The 15902-nt window shown below is 36.4% G+C and overlaps 1 protein-coding gene across 3 annotated transcripts in view; it reads right to left on the bottom strand.

Moving 5' to 3' along the window:
• The window catches only part of mei-41 (meiotic 41), a 183829-nt gene that overhangs the window by 155887 nt on the left and 12040 nt on the right, over positions 1-15902 (bottom strand). For all 3 annotated transcript variants that reach the window (XM_070097851.1, XM_070097852.1, XM_070097853.1), the window contains exons 6-9: positions 14334-14504; positions 12759-13026; positions 11041-11168; positions 6701-6828 (exon numbers count right to left, since the gene is read on the bottom strand). In XM_070097851.1, coding sequence (XP_069953952.1) covers positions 6701-6828; positions 11041-11168; positions 12759-13026; positions 14334-14504 — 695 coding nt within the window. The remainder of the gene's footprint in view (positions 1-6700; positions 6829-11040; positions 11169-12758; positions 13027-14333; positions 14505-15902) is intronic.

The following is a 15902-nucleotide window of genomic DNA, read 5'->3' as shown; positions in this document are numbered from 1 at the left end:
AACCCTCTTCAACCCCCCCTCCCCACTACTCATCTTTGCACTAGCCCACCTTTCTGTCAATAGTCGCTTATATCTCACCCGAACTTCCTCCTCCCTTAGTTTATACACTTTCACCTCCCTCTTACTTGTTGTTGTCACCTTCCTCTTTTCCCATCTACCTCTTACTCTAACTGTAGCTACAACTAAATAATGATCCAATATATCAGTTGCCCCTCTATAAACATGTACATCCTGGAGCCTACCCATCAACCTTTTATCCACCAATACATAATCTAACAAACTACTTTCATTACGTGCTACATCATACCTTGTATATTTATTTATCCTCTTTTTCATAAAATATGTATTGCTTATTACCAAATTTCTTTCTACACATAGCTCAATTAAAGGCTCCCCCATTTACATTTACCCCTGGCACCCCAAATTTACCTACTACTCCCTCCATAACATTTTTACCCACTTTAGCATTGAAATCCCCAACCACCATTACTCTCACACTTGATTCAAAACTCCTCACGCATTCACTCAACATTTCCCAAAATCTCTCTCTCTCCTCTACACTTCTCTCCTCTCCAGGTGCATACATGCTTATTATAACCCACTTTTCACATCCAATCTTTATTTTACTCCACATAATCCTTGAATTAATACATTTGTAGTCCCTCTTTTCCTGCCATAGCTTATCCTTCAACATTATTGCTACTCCTTCTTTAGCTCTAACTCTATTTGAAACCCCTGACTTAATCCCATTTATTCCTCTCCATTGAAACTCTCCCACCCCCTTCAGCCGAATAGGCAGAACTTGCGATCTTGGCTTAAATAGCAACGCTCATCTTGCCATATAGGACAAGTGAAAATTTATGTATGCAATAATTTCGCCAAAATCATTCTGAGCCTAACGAAAAAAATATATTTCACTGTGTTTGCTTAGTATTAAATTATTGTAAAGAAATCTAAAATATATTTAGTTGGGTTAGGCTAAAATAAATTGTTCTTGTTATAATAAGGTTACGTAAGTTTTCTAAGATTCTTTTGGAGCAAAATTAAATTTTTTTACATTAACATTAATGAAAAATATATATCTTTATAAGTATAAAAGAAAATTTTAGAAAGGGCTTAATTTTAAATGAGTTCTTGCTAATTGACCAGTTTTACATATTCGGCACGACATATATATATATAGATATATATACTATATAGTATATATATTGGCAGTTTGGAGGGATATGTTGTGTATCTTTATACGTATATGCTTCTAAACTTGTATTCTGAGCACCTCTGCAAAAACAGTGATTATGTGTGAGTGTGGTGAAAGTGTTGAATGATGATGAAACATTTTCTTTTTGGGGATTTTCTTTCTTTTTTTTGGGTCACCCTGCCTCGGTGGGAGACGGCCGACTTGTTAAAAAAAAATTATATATATATATATATATATATATATATATATATATATATATATATATATATATATATATATATATATATATATATATATATATATATATATATATATATATATAATATATATATATATATATATATATATATATATATATATATATATATATATATATATATATATATATATATATATATATATATATATATATATATATTTTTTTTTTTTTTTTTTTTTTTTTTTTTTTCAACAAGTCGGCCGTCTCCCACCGAGGCAGGGTGACCCAAAAAAGAAAGAAAATCCCCAAAAAGAAAATACTTTCATCATCATTCAACACTTTCACCACACTCGCACATTATCACTGTTTTTGCAGAGGTGCTCAGAATACAACAGTCTAGAAGCATAAACATATAAAGATACACAACATATCCCTCCAAACTGCCAATATCCCAAACCCCTCCTTTAAAGTGCAGGCATTGTACTTCCCATTTCCAGGACTCAAGTCCGACTATATGAAAATAACCGGTTTCCCTGAATCCCTTCACTAAATATTACCCTGCTCACACTCCAACAGATCGTCAGGTCCCAAGTACCATTCGTCTCCATTCACTCCTATCTAACACGCTCACGCACGCTTGCTGGAAGTCCAAGCCCCTTACCCACAAAACCTCCTTTACCCCCTCTCTCCAACCCTTTCGAGGACGACCCCTACCCCGCCTTCCTTCCCCTATAGATTTATATGCTTTCCATGTCATTCTACTGTGATCCATTCTCTCTAAATGACCAAACCACCTCAACAACCCCTCTTCTGCCCTCTGACTAATACTTTTATTAACTCCACACCTTCTCCTAATTTCCACACTCCGAATTTTCTGCATAATATTTACACCACACATTGCCCTTAAACAGGACATCTCCGCTGCCTCCAACCGTCTCCTCGCTGCTGCATTTACCACCCAAGCTTCACACCCATATAAGAGTGTTGGTACTACTATACTTTCATACATTCCCTTCTTTGCCTCCATAGATAACGTTTTTTGACTCCACATATACCTCAACGCACCACTCACCTTTTTTCCCTCATCAATTCTATGATTAACCTCATCCTTCATAAATCCATCCGCCGACACGTCAACTCCCAAGTATCTGAAAACATTCACTTCTTCCATACTCCTCCTCCCCAATTTGATATCCAATTTTTCTTTATCTAAATCATTTGACACCCTCATCACCTTACTCTTTTCTATGTTCACTTTCAACTTTCTACCTTTACACACATTCCCAAACTCATCCACTAACCTTTGCAATTTTTCTTTAGAATCTCCCATAAGCACAGTATCATCAGCAAAAAGTAACTGTGTCAATTCCCATTTTGAATTTGATTCCCCATAATTTAATCCCACCCCTCTCCCAAACACCCTAGCATTTACTTCCTTTACAACCCCATCTATAAATATATTAAACAACCATGGTGACATTACACCATATATATATATATATATATATATATATATATATATATATATATATATATATATATATATATATATATATATATATATATATATATACAGTGGACCCCCGGTTAACGAACTTTTTTCATTCCAGTAGTATGTTCAGGTGCCAGTACTGACCGAATTTTTTCCCATAAGGAATATTGTGAAGTAGATTAGTCCATTTCAGACCCCCAAACATACACGTACAAACGCACTTACATAAATACACTTACATAATTGGTCGCATTTGGAGGTGATCGTTCAGCGGGGGTCCACTGTATATATATATTCTTTCTTTCTTCTTTCAACACACCGGCCGTATCCCACCGAGGCGGGGTGGCCCAAAAGGAAAAACGAAAGTTTCTCCTTTTACATTTAGTAATATATACAGGAGAAGAGGTTACTAGCCCCTTGCTCCCGGCATTTTAGTCGCCTCTTACAACACGCATGGCTTACGGAGGAAGAATTCTGTTCCACTTCCCCATGGAGATAAGAGGAAATAAACAAGAATAAGAACTAGAAAGAAAATAGAAGAAAACCCAGAGGGGTGTGTATATATGTGCTTGTACATGTATGTGTAGTGTGACCTAAGTGTAAGTAGAAGTAGCAAGACGTACCTGAAATCTTGCATGTTCATGAGACAGAAAAAAGGACACCAGCAATCCTACCATCATGTAAAACAATTACAGGCTTTCGTTTTACACTCACTTGGCAGGATGGTAGTACCTCCCTGGGCGGTTGCTGTCTACCAACCTACTACCTATAATATATTTTTTTTTTTTTTTTTTTTTCAACAAGTCGGCCGTCTCCCACCGAGGAGTGTAGTGTAACCTATATGAGAGTAGAAGTAGCAAGATGTACCTGAAACCTTACATGATTATGAGACAGAAAAAACACACCAGCAATCCTACCATCATGTAAAACAATTACAGGTTTCTCTTTCACACTCACTTGGCAGGATGGTAGTACCTCCCTGGGCAGATGCTGTCTCCCAACCTACTGTCTCCTGCTTTATAATTATTATTATTATCTTTCATTGAGTCAATGACACTACAGAATCAGAGGGAAAACTGTTATGAGGATTATATTTTTCAAGGTGCATCGTTAGCATGTTTCTTTGAAAGCTGGAATTAGCTTTTAATTTAATTACAAATTTCAATAATAGTTAAATAACAAAAAGGCACAATACCGTGACTGGAACGATACACAAATAACCCGCACATAAAAGACAGAAGCTTACGACGACGTTTCAGTCCGACTTGGACCATTGACAAAGTCACACAGTGTGACTTTGTCAATGGTCCAAGTCGGACTGAAACGTCGTCGTAAGCTTCTGTCTTTTATGTGCGGGTTATTTGTGTTTCAATAATAGTATTACAGAAAATACAATCAAACCACTAGATTTCTCAGCAAAGAGCCTGATGTATAGGTTATTGCCAAATGAGTCTGAGACAGTCAAATTCAAGTAGCAACAATCCTGCCAATACAGGAGGGCCCCACTTATATGGCGGGTTAGGTTCCAGGCTACCGCCGTAAAGCGGAAACCGCCGTAAAGTGGAACACCCTTTTTTTCCACTTACAAATGCATACAAACACTAGATAACAAGTTTACACTAACATATATTATGTTAGCAATAGAACCAGGCATCAAAAAAACAATAAAAAAGTACAATACACACATAGTGCACTCATTACTTACCTTAAAATATTTATAGTCTTAATCTAGGGTGAGACAAGTAGTATTTATTGTAAGAATTCAAGTGTGGTATGTATGGTAGTCAGCCAGGCTACCATACCAGGCCACCCCACCCACATACAATTCTATGATATTTAAGCATCCCAGAGCGATAAAATGTATATACAGTTCACTCATTACTTACCTTAAAATATAGGGTGAGATGAGTAGTATTTATTGTAAGAAATCAAGTGTGGTATGTATGGTAGTCAGCCAGGCTACCATACCAGGCCACCCCACCCACATACAATTCTATGATATTTAAGCATCCCAGAGCGATAAAATGTATATACAGTTCACTCATTACTTACCTTAAAATATAGGGTGAGATGAGTAGTATTTATTGTAAAAAATCAAGTGTGGTATGTATGGTAGTCAGCCAGGCTACCATACCAGAGAGAAAGAATGAGTGCATGAGAGAGGACAGGCACAGAGTTATGTAAACAAACCAGGCGAAGGTAAGTTTTGTAAACAGTGTACACGTCTGGTTTGTGTACAAGTTACATTGTGTACAGGTTGTCTCTACATTGATACGGTAGAATAAATAAAGAAGAACACTCCCATTCTCATGTAACATCATTTTGAGAAGAAATGATGCTCTGAGTGAAGGCAATGGAAGTAAGTCACTTTGACTTTTTTGGGTTATCCTAGGTTCTCTACACATATGTTGTTATGTATTTATGTTATGTATCGTGTTTATTATATAATTTTGAAAAAAATATCACGGATGTATTAATGAAAATGTGTATATTAACGTAATATACAACATTTAATGATACACCGAGCTCAGACAGCGTAAACAAACAAACTGAACAGGTTGTGGACGATCACTCGGTCAGGCAAAATAGACGGTATTAATACGTGTCCAGTTTTAGTTCATTCATGTACATTTGTAAGAGTTTGTGAAACTTTTACCTTATAATATTTTTATTATTATTATAATAATTAAATCACGAAACAAATACTCTTACACTGTGTACAAGTTAGTAAAGAATTATAGCTATAAAGTGAAGGCATACAAAAGGAATATTTTTCTACAGTTATCCCTAGTAACAGGTGACGGGCTAGAGAAAACGTAATTCTTCCGACACTTCTACAAACCGTTTGGTAAACATCTCATATATATTTGTATAAATTTTTATACTGTGGGTGCATGTATCATGTTTGTGTGTTACATAATGTGTTTCTTATATAATTTTGAAAAAAATATCATAGATAGATTAAGGGAAATGTCTATATTAACGTAATATGCGACATTAATGCGCCCAAGAGATTATTATTATTACTATTATTATTATTATTATTATTATTGCATCAAGAGTAGAGAGACTCTTAGTGATTTTAATGTGTACCTACATGCCAGCACAGTGTGTAAGTTTATTTAGGTACAGGTGTACACAAGTTTAATTATCAAGTACAATACATATAAAATATACAATAACTTTAAAACACTTGAAATTTTGGAAAGTTTCCAGACATAATAAGGAGATGTGCTCAGGGAGAATGTAAACAAACTCGGTGGGCCGCTGTGACCGTATTAGAAAGACAGGTGGGGGGAGCCGTATAGCGAGTTTTGGTCATAATTTGAAATGTCCGTATTAGCGGAACGCCGTAAAGCGAAACGCCGTAAAGCGGGGCCCTCCTGTATATAGTAAACATCAGCTTGTCTTAATGTACGTCTGCAGTTATATCTCACACATATGTGGCCTTTAAAATCACTTTTAAACCCAGCTGCAGTTTTATATGATATCTTGCACCATGTTACCTCTTCTCAAATCATTTGCAAATCCTGTTCTAGTATTTAAATTATACACTTACACAAATATACTATTGAACACTATGAATTTTCAGTGAAAGAACATAGTTATTAGGTTAGGAAAATGAACAAATGCTTTTTTTTCCATGTGAGAGTACTTCTAAGCCCCACTAAGGGCAGCCTATATACTGCTTACTCTTGTGGATGTTTGAATTACCAGAGTCAAGAAGACCAAAGAATTTAAAAGAATTAAAGCTGAGCTCAACTAATCTTTCCATAACTTGCTACAATTAGAGTACAGTGCAGAAACTCACGTCTCCGATAATTTTCGCTTCCGTGATTGAGTTCGAGATAGTTCTTGACTGAGGTTGAGCAGAGAACTGGTGGGCAGTGCATCAATTAACTCGTTAAGCACCAGTCTCCTCAGAACAATGTTGGCAACCTGATGAATTCAATTATATTAACAGTTTCTTTACTATTACTTACTCATTGTCTCTTATTAGGACAAAATACATTTTAATGTTTTAGACTGACCTGAATATTCCTTCTATTATAAAATAAGGTGAAATATATAGCACAGTTAGCCCCTGAACAACATGGGTTTGAAATGCACGAGTCCACTTATACACAGATTTTTTTTTCAATAAATATACTTGAAATTTTTTTGGAGATTTGTGACCCCAAAAAATTAAGAAACAGTTAGTAATGTCATAAATGCATAAAATATATGTAAATACTAGTCTATTTTATCATTTACTACCAAAAATATACACTATAAAAAGTTTACATTTATCAAAACTTGCACACACAAACAATTACATGTCATACTGTCGTACATGTTCCATTCACTGTTGAGAGAAATGTAAACAAACATAAAGATGCAATAATATAATAATAATTATATTTTTTTTTATTAACACATTGGCCATTTCTCACCAAGGCAGGGTGGCCCGAAAAAGAAAAACTTTCATCATCATTCACTCCATCACTGTCTTGCCAGAGGAATGCTTACACTACAGTTATAAAACTGCAACAGAGTGCTGGCACTGTACTTCCCATCTCCATGAATCAAGTCCGGCCTGCCGGTTTCCCTGAATCCCTTCATAAATGTTACCTTGCTTACACTCCAACAGCACGTCAAGTCCTAAAAACCATTTGTTTCCATTTGCTCCTATCTGACACGCTCACGCACGCCTGCTGGAAGTCCAAGCCCCTGGCACACAAAACCTCCTTTACCCCCTCCCTACAACCTTTCCAAGGCCAACCCCTACCCTGCCTTCTCTCCACTACAGATTTATACACTCTCGAAGTCATTCTATTTCGTTCCACCCTCTCTACATGTCCAAACCATCTCAATAACCCCTCCTCAGCCCTTTGGATAATAGTTTTGGTAATCCTGCACCTCCTCCTAATCTCCAAATTACGGATTCTCTGCATTATATTCACACCACACATTACCCTCAGACATGACATCTCCACTGCCTCCAGCCTTCTTGTTGCAATATTCACCACCCATGCCTTACACCCACACAAGAGTGTTGGTATAACTATACTCTCATACATTCTCCTCTTTGCTTTCATGGATAAAGTTCTTCGTCTCCACAGACTCTTCAGTGAACCACTCACCTTTTTCCCCTCGTCAATTCTATGATTCACCTCATCTTTCACAGACCCATCTGCTGACATGTCCACTCCCAATTATCTGAATACATTCACCTCCTCCATACTCTCTCCTTCCAATATGATATCCAATCTTCCGTTACCTAACTTTTTATCCTCATCACCTTACTCTTTCCTATATTCACATTTAATTTCCTTCTTTTACATACCCTACCAAACTCATAAACCAACCTCTGCAACTTCTCTTCAGAATCTCCCAAAAGCACAGTGTCATCAGCAAAGAGCAACTATGACAACTCCCATTTTGTGTTAGATTCTTTATCTTTTAACTCCACACCTCTTCCCAACACCCAAGCATTCACTTCTGTTACAACTCCATTTATAAATATACTGAACAACCATGGTGACATCACACATCCCTGTTTAAGGCCTACTTTTACTGGGAAATAATCTCCCTCTTGCCTACATACTCTAACCTGAGCCTCACTATCCTTGTAAAGACTCTTCACTGCTTTCAATAACCTACCTCCTATTCCACACACTTGCAACAACTGCCACACTGCCTCCCAATCCACCTTATTATAAGCATTTTCTAAATCCATCAATGTAACAAAAACTTAAATAACAAAAAAAGGCACAATACTGTGCCTTACCTAAATAGGGCTCGTATCCCTTACCCTTCTTAAAACCTCCTTATTCATCTGTGATCCTTCTATGTCTTATCCCTAATTCTTTCAGTAATAATTGTACCATACTTTACCTGGCATACACAACACCCTTTTTATCCTTTTTTCTTTATACAGAGAAACTATGCATGCTCTCTGCCAATCCCTAGGTACACAAATAACCCACACATAGAAGAGAGGAGCTTACGACGATGTTTCGGTCCAACTTGGACCATTTACAAAGTCACAAAGTCCTCTCTTCTATATGCAGGGTATCTATGTATTGTTCCAGTCATGGTATTGTGCCTTGTTTTGTTAATCCCTAGGTACTTTCCCCCCCACATGTTCATTGAAAAAATCCAAAACCATAATCCCACCTATTTTTAACATTTTTCTTTTGATTCCATCAATCTCATCTGCTTTACCCACTTTCATTTTACCCACAGCTTTATGCACCTCCCCCCACACTTACATCTGGCTCTTCCTCACTCCTAAAAGATAATATATCTCCCTGGCCAATGCATGAAATCACTGCTTCCCTTTCCTCATCAGCATCTGACAATTTCACAAAATATTCTCTCCATCTTCCCAATACCTCTACTTCCCCATCTAATAACTCCCCCCCCCTTTTTTTTTTTAACTGTTAAATCTATTTGTTCCTTAGGCTTTCTCAACTTATTAATCTCATTCCAAATCTTTTCATTTTCAACAAAATTTACTGACAAAACCTCACCCACTCTTTCATTTGTTCTCCTTTTACACTGGCTCACCACTCTCTTAACCTCTCTTTTACACTCCATATTCTCTACCCTTCTTATATCACCTCTGTTTTGTAAAAAAAAAATTCTCATATGCTAACTTTTTCTCCCTCTGTCTATCTCGTCATTCCACTAATCACTCCTCTTTCCTCCTGCACCCACCCTCCTATATCCAAAAATTCTGCTGAATACGGTAACATTGCCTTCTTAAATTTTCCCCATACCTCTTTGACCACCTCATTATCTATACTCTCTCTAGCCCATCCTCCCAACAGCTGCTTGAATGTTACCCTAACCATCTCTTCTAACTTGTAAGTTTTCACTTCTTTCTCTCTGCTTTCACTTCTTTCTCTCTTACTCACTGATGACATTCTCTTTATACTCCATCTACCTCTTAATCTCACTGTAGCTACAACTAAATATTGATCAAATATATCTGTTGCCTCTCTAAAAACATGCAAGGGGCCTGGACGTGCAGCAGGCAAGTGTGAGTGTGTTAGACAGGAGTAAATGGAGACAAATGATTTTTGAGACCTGGTGAGCTGTTGAAGTGTATGCAGGGTAATATTTTCTGAAGGGATTCAGGGAAACTGGTTAGCTGGACTTTAGTCCTGGAGATGGGAAGTACAATGCCTGCACTTTAAAAGAGGGGTTTGGGATACTGACTCTATAGAGTGACCTCTAAACTGTCAAATTCAGGCACCTATGCAAAGACAGTGATTTTGTTTGAGTGATGGTCTACCTGGAGGGTATTCAGGGGATCAATGCCCCCACGGCCTGGTCCATGACCAGGCCTCCCAGTGGATCAGGGCCTGATCAACCAGGCTGTTACTGCTGGCCGCACGTAGTGAAATTATTCTTTTCTGTTTTGGGTTGCGCTGCCTCGGTGGGAGATGGCTCGTGTTAAATAAAAAAAAGCAGTCTGGCTACTGTCATTACGCTTTGTATTATATACTGCTTATTACACTCTATATCATTTATTGCTTACTTGTCCTTTTTTTCTTAAAACACGTATTACCTATTACCAACCTCTTTCTATACAGCTCTATAAGGGCCCTCTATTATCACTTACCCCTGGCACTCCAAACTTACCTGCTTTGCTCTCTACAACAGTTTCTCTCATTTCAGCATTTATTTCCTCCACAAGAATTACTAACTGGTTAAAAACTCACTAAACACTTGCTTAACATCTCTTAAAATCTCTCTCTTTCCTCTACACTCCTCTCTTACCCATAAGCATAAACCCTTAATATAACCCACTTTTGGCATCCTACTCTTATTTTAATCCACAAAATCCTTAAATTTATACATTTATATTCCCTCTTTTCCTTCCATAACTGATCAATGAGCATTACTGCTACTCCTTTCTTATCTCTAATTCTCTAAGATACACATGACCTAATCCCATTTATTTCTTTAAATTTTTAATTTATTTCAAGAAGTATTAAATCTTTGTTTGTCATTCAGTGCAAGGAGTTGCAGAAGCTTGATCCTCCATACAAATATAGCAGACTGGTCTCTGATTGGTCAGGCTTTTGGTGGTATGCCCTTTCCTTGAAGGCAAATGAATATATTCTACTACCAATCTAATACAATTCTCTTCTGACTAACCTGAGGTATGAGAAGACTATTAGTGGTACAAGTATGAAGGCTAGTTGTGGCTTCACTTGTAAGAGTAGATGAACCAAGGGCATCAGCCAACATACAAATACATTGTAGAATAGCCTTCCTCAATAATCCTGTTAATATAATATACTGTTTAAGTACATTATTGTTTTCAGATTATTAATGATTTAAGAAGAAAATAAGAAGCTAGCTTTAAAATTCACATATTCTCCTACAGTACAGATTCAATGTGCTTGAAAAATAGATAAAATTTATATAACTTGTCACCTCATGTCAAAAATTCTTTGTGTACAACTATGAAATTGTCAGGAACTAGTCATAATTCAGTTTATGCCACAAAAACGTTTTTATTACTATTGTTTACAGACAAAAGAAATTTCCTCTTATTTCTTTTTGCTATACTGTATATTGAAAGTTGTTTTCTATTGCTGATATATGGTTTCCTCTAGGTGAAAATGCTAGCACAAGCAAACCAGCTCCAGTCATACTGATGTTTCTAGCTATAAGTAGTTTGTAGTTACACAGACTCTAACAGTATAAGCCATGTCTTAGCTCTTGGACCCACCTCTCAATGTGCCGCTTGACAGATTCACACACTCCTAGCCTCGTGGGCCCTATTGTACTCATTCTTAAAACCACAAATGAACTCTGCCTCCACCACTTCTTCGTTGACATCATTCCACTTCCTGACCATCCTGAGACTGAAGAAATACTCCCTGACATCCCTGTGACTCACCTGTGTTTTTGATCTCAAGATGTGCCCTTGAGTACCTAGTTCCTATCTCTCAAACAGCTCTATCAATTCCTCTGAATATTTTGTATGTTATATGATCTCTCCTTGGCCCTTCTGTCCTCCAGGATCATGAGATTTAATCCTATTACCCCTTAGCTCTGAAACTAGTCTTGTTGGTTGCTTCTGTACTTTCTCCAGTTCCTTAACATACTTCCTCAAGTGTGGGTTCCACAATGGTGCTGCCTACTTCAAAATGGGTCTGACATATGTTGCATAAAATGTCTGGAATGACTCTTTCTTGAGATTTCTGAAGACCACTTTCAAATGACATGACTTAAAATGTGTTAAATATAAAATGTATCAATATTGTTCCTCTAATCTAGGAGTAATGATGTTGATGCTATGTGCATATTTGCACATTTTGTTCTCAGGATAATTGAAATGCTTGTAGCAAACTACACATACACACACAAAAGAAAACATTTATGCCATTATTTGACATGCTTCTACTTACATTTTAACTAAAGGAAAAAGCAATAGGAAACTCTCTATTTAATGCACTAATTGGAGGAGTGGGTGGCCAGAAACAACAGTTGTGGAAGATAGAGAAACGATTGTTTTGCTGTGATTGTAAGAATAGTGAACAATTTTGCAACAAAAGAACTCTGTCCTTTGCTTCCAAATCTATTGAACCAACAGATTTTGTTTTGCATTTGTGAAATCCACTAAATAGAGGGCTTACTGTATTCCAAATTAGGGTCAATTTTTTTTTTAACACATTCACCATCACCTATTCTTTAACTGCCTTTTCAAAAGTGCACAGACATCACATTCAAATGACACTTTGAGCACCACAGCCCCACTGGTCCTTCATAGAACTGGCACTGCACTTCACACCTCCACAACTTAAGTCCACCTAACAGGTTTCTAACTGAACAAAATTAAATTCTGTTTCTTAACAAGTTTTTACCTGTCATCTTTTCCATCACATTTGGAATAATGAGACATTTTGAAAGCACTGAGAGCAGCTCCTCCTTGAAGATCTGAATCACTTGTGAGATATGTTGCTGTAAGGCAATTATGACATCAGCCAGAAGGTCATCCATGCTTCTTCCTTTTTCTTGAGAAGTTTGGCTGCTTTCCTCTCTGACTTGACTATTAACTGCACTTGGTAAGCAAGATTCATCAGCATATTCAAAGACTGCTGCCCCAATACACTGTATCAGATAGTCTTGCCTCTGTGAAAAGAAAAGTAAAATGTTTTAAATGTAATAACAGGATACAAAATTCACATCTAATTGTTATAAATAACATTACAGATGATTTACTAAAAAATAAACAGACTAAGACCATGCTGTCTATGGCATTTTGTTCTTTTGGGCTTTTAACCCTTAAAACGGTCCAAACAGATCGATGTTCAAATTCATAGTGCTCCAAAAGTAGATCTACTTTTTTTTACATATTTTCAAATATAACAAAAAAAAATGTAGATAAAAGTTTTTTTTACACATTTTCAAATGTAAAACAAAAAAGAAGGTCTACATTTTTTTACATACTTTCAGATGTTGAAAAAACGTATATATACGTTTGGACCGTTTAAGGGTTAATAACTGCCCTAAATACTTAGCAAAATCAGTTCAATGAAACAAGTTTAGTTCACAAAATTATCATGTATACTTCACTGCACCATATACAGAGAGACTGACTACCTTTGCATTGACATGAAATATAATGATATTCAATATTACTTCCATGTACCCTGTCTTATTTTTCTTCCTCTATCAAAATTAAAAAATGAAATCAGTTTAAAGTTGTGCTCATTCCCTTTTATGCAAATCTCACCATATAGCTCTCGCTGTCCATTACGTTAGTCCTTGAAATTTCTATACAAGTTTCTTAAATTCATTAAGAGGTAATTAACTTTATATACTTTCGTTCTTTCTTTCAACAAACCGGCCGTATCCCACCGAGGGAGGGTGGCCCAAAAGAAAAACAAAAGTTTCTCTTTTTCTTCTTTCAATGTACCAGCCATATCCCATGGCTGGTAATTTATATAGGAGAAGGGGTTACTATCCCCTTGCTCCTGGCATTTTAGTCGCCTCTTACAACACACATAGCTTACGGAGGAAGAATTCTGTTCCATTTCCCCATGGAGATAAGAGGAAATAAACAAGAACTAGTAAGAAAATAAGAAAACCCAGAGGGGTGTGTATATACATGCTTGCACATGTATGTGTAGTGTGACCTAAGTGTAAGTAGAAGTAGCAAGAAGTACCTGAAATCTCGCATGTTTATGAGACAGAGAAAAGACACCAGCAATCCTACCATCATGTAAAACAAGTACAGGCTTCCATTTTACACTCACTTGCCAGGACGGTAGTATCTCCTTGGGTGGTTGCTGTCTACCAACCTAATACCTAGAAAGTTTATATACATTTCAATGATATTTTCAATCTTAAATTTAAAAAATCACACTTAAGTGACTCATTATTATATGCCTTTGAATAAGAAGTACAACAAATGCAAATACTGATACTGAACTTACTTCAATGAAGCTTGGTAGTCCCCATATGTCCAAAAGACATGAGATGGCAGAAAGTGAGGCAGCCTTAAGATTAGTGTCACCAGCTTCTAAACAAGAAGTAATAAGCAGCCATATCTGATCATTAAGATGTTCACAACAGTTCCACAAATACTCTCCCAAGAGTTTTATCACCTGCATAAAAAAAAACTTAGTATAAAATTCTAATTTTATATTCAATATACATTAAATCTAGAATACCTTTAAATAATAAAAGGAGATTAATACAATCTCAAAACATCTTTTGTCTTAACAGAACATTTTCTGCAACAACTGTAAGAGAAATGTCTCTTACATCAAGTACAGTATACCTCGAGTAATTTCAACACTACAATAATTCTAGCAGCAACAGCTTTCCAGTTATGAATAAAATAATTGTCAAGAAAATCATCTTTGCAAGTTTTCCTAATATCCAGTTAACAACTAATTTTCTATAATTTTTTTATTTATTTTATTATTTTGTACCTTAACCCTTTGACTGTCGCAACCCCAAATCCTAAAGTGTCTTTCTGTGTCACAAAACTTTCGAAAAAAAAAAAAAATTCTTATGAAATGATAGAGAATCTTTTCCCGATGGTAATGACACCAAAAGTACGAAATTTGATGGAAAGCTTACAGAATTACACTCGCGAAGTTAGCAATCTCAGCGATATATATGCATCGGCAATTTCACCCAGTTTGAGCTCTATTTTTCGCCAATTCCACTGTTCCGGTCAACTAAACTCATAGCTATTTCTTTAGAACTCCATCTGTTCTGTCGACTGAGTACAAGAAACCACCCATTTACTGATTTCAACTACCCAATAAAGTGGTCAGAAATTGGCAATTTGGCCAATTTTGCACAAATTAAAAAAGATGCCAATTTTAATATAGGGTCCAGAATGAAGAATGCAGATATTCCTGGCACTAAAATAACATTTTCTCTGTTCATCAGTCATGGCCCCAGGCCCCTCTTATATTACTCTTGCTTTCTATTTTGAAATTTTATTCACACAAAAAATAGAAGATTTACTGTTATGCAGACTACTGCATTATTGTAATAATTGTATAAATAATGTCAACCCATTTGTGACAGCATATTAGAATGGCTAATTGGACACTTACTGGACAATGACATCATTTGTTTACTCTTGATTATTATTATTATTATAATCAAGGGGGAAGCGCTAAACCCGGAGGATTATACAGCGCCTGGGGGGGGGGGGGATGTGGAAGGCATTCAGGCTTAATTCGGGGAACTGGAGCTCAGATCCAATTCCCTAAATCAAGAGCCCCTCACCAACATCAAGGAACCTTCCTTGAGGGGTGTTTACTCTTGAACATTGGCAAAAATCGAACATTTCTGCTACTTTGAGCTCAATTTCAAGTTCCTATTCACCATGAAACCAATCAACATCATCTCTATTTCTGTAATATGTCTTCTATTCTATCAAATGAGACCAAGAAAACGAGAATACAACCATAAATACTATATGAAAATACACCTCAAACTCGGTGTTTTAATCCAAAAACACGGCCAGAGGATTTTTTTTC

This window comes from Cherax quadricarinatus, chromosome 60 (genome assembly GCF_038502225.1).
Source record: "Cherax quadricarinatus isolate ZL_2023a chromosome 60, ASM3850222v1, whole genome shotgun sequence".
NCBI classification, from domain to species: domain Eukaryota; kingdom Metazoa; phylum Arthropoda; class Malacostraca; order Decapoda; family Parastacidae; genus Cherax; species Cherax quadricarinatus.
The sequence above is the reverse complement of the archived record's forward strand: the minus strand, read 5'-3'. Positions and strand labels throughout refer to the sequence as shown.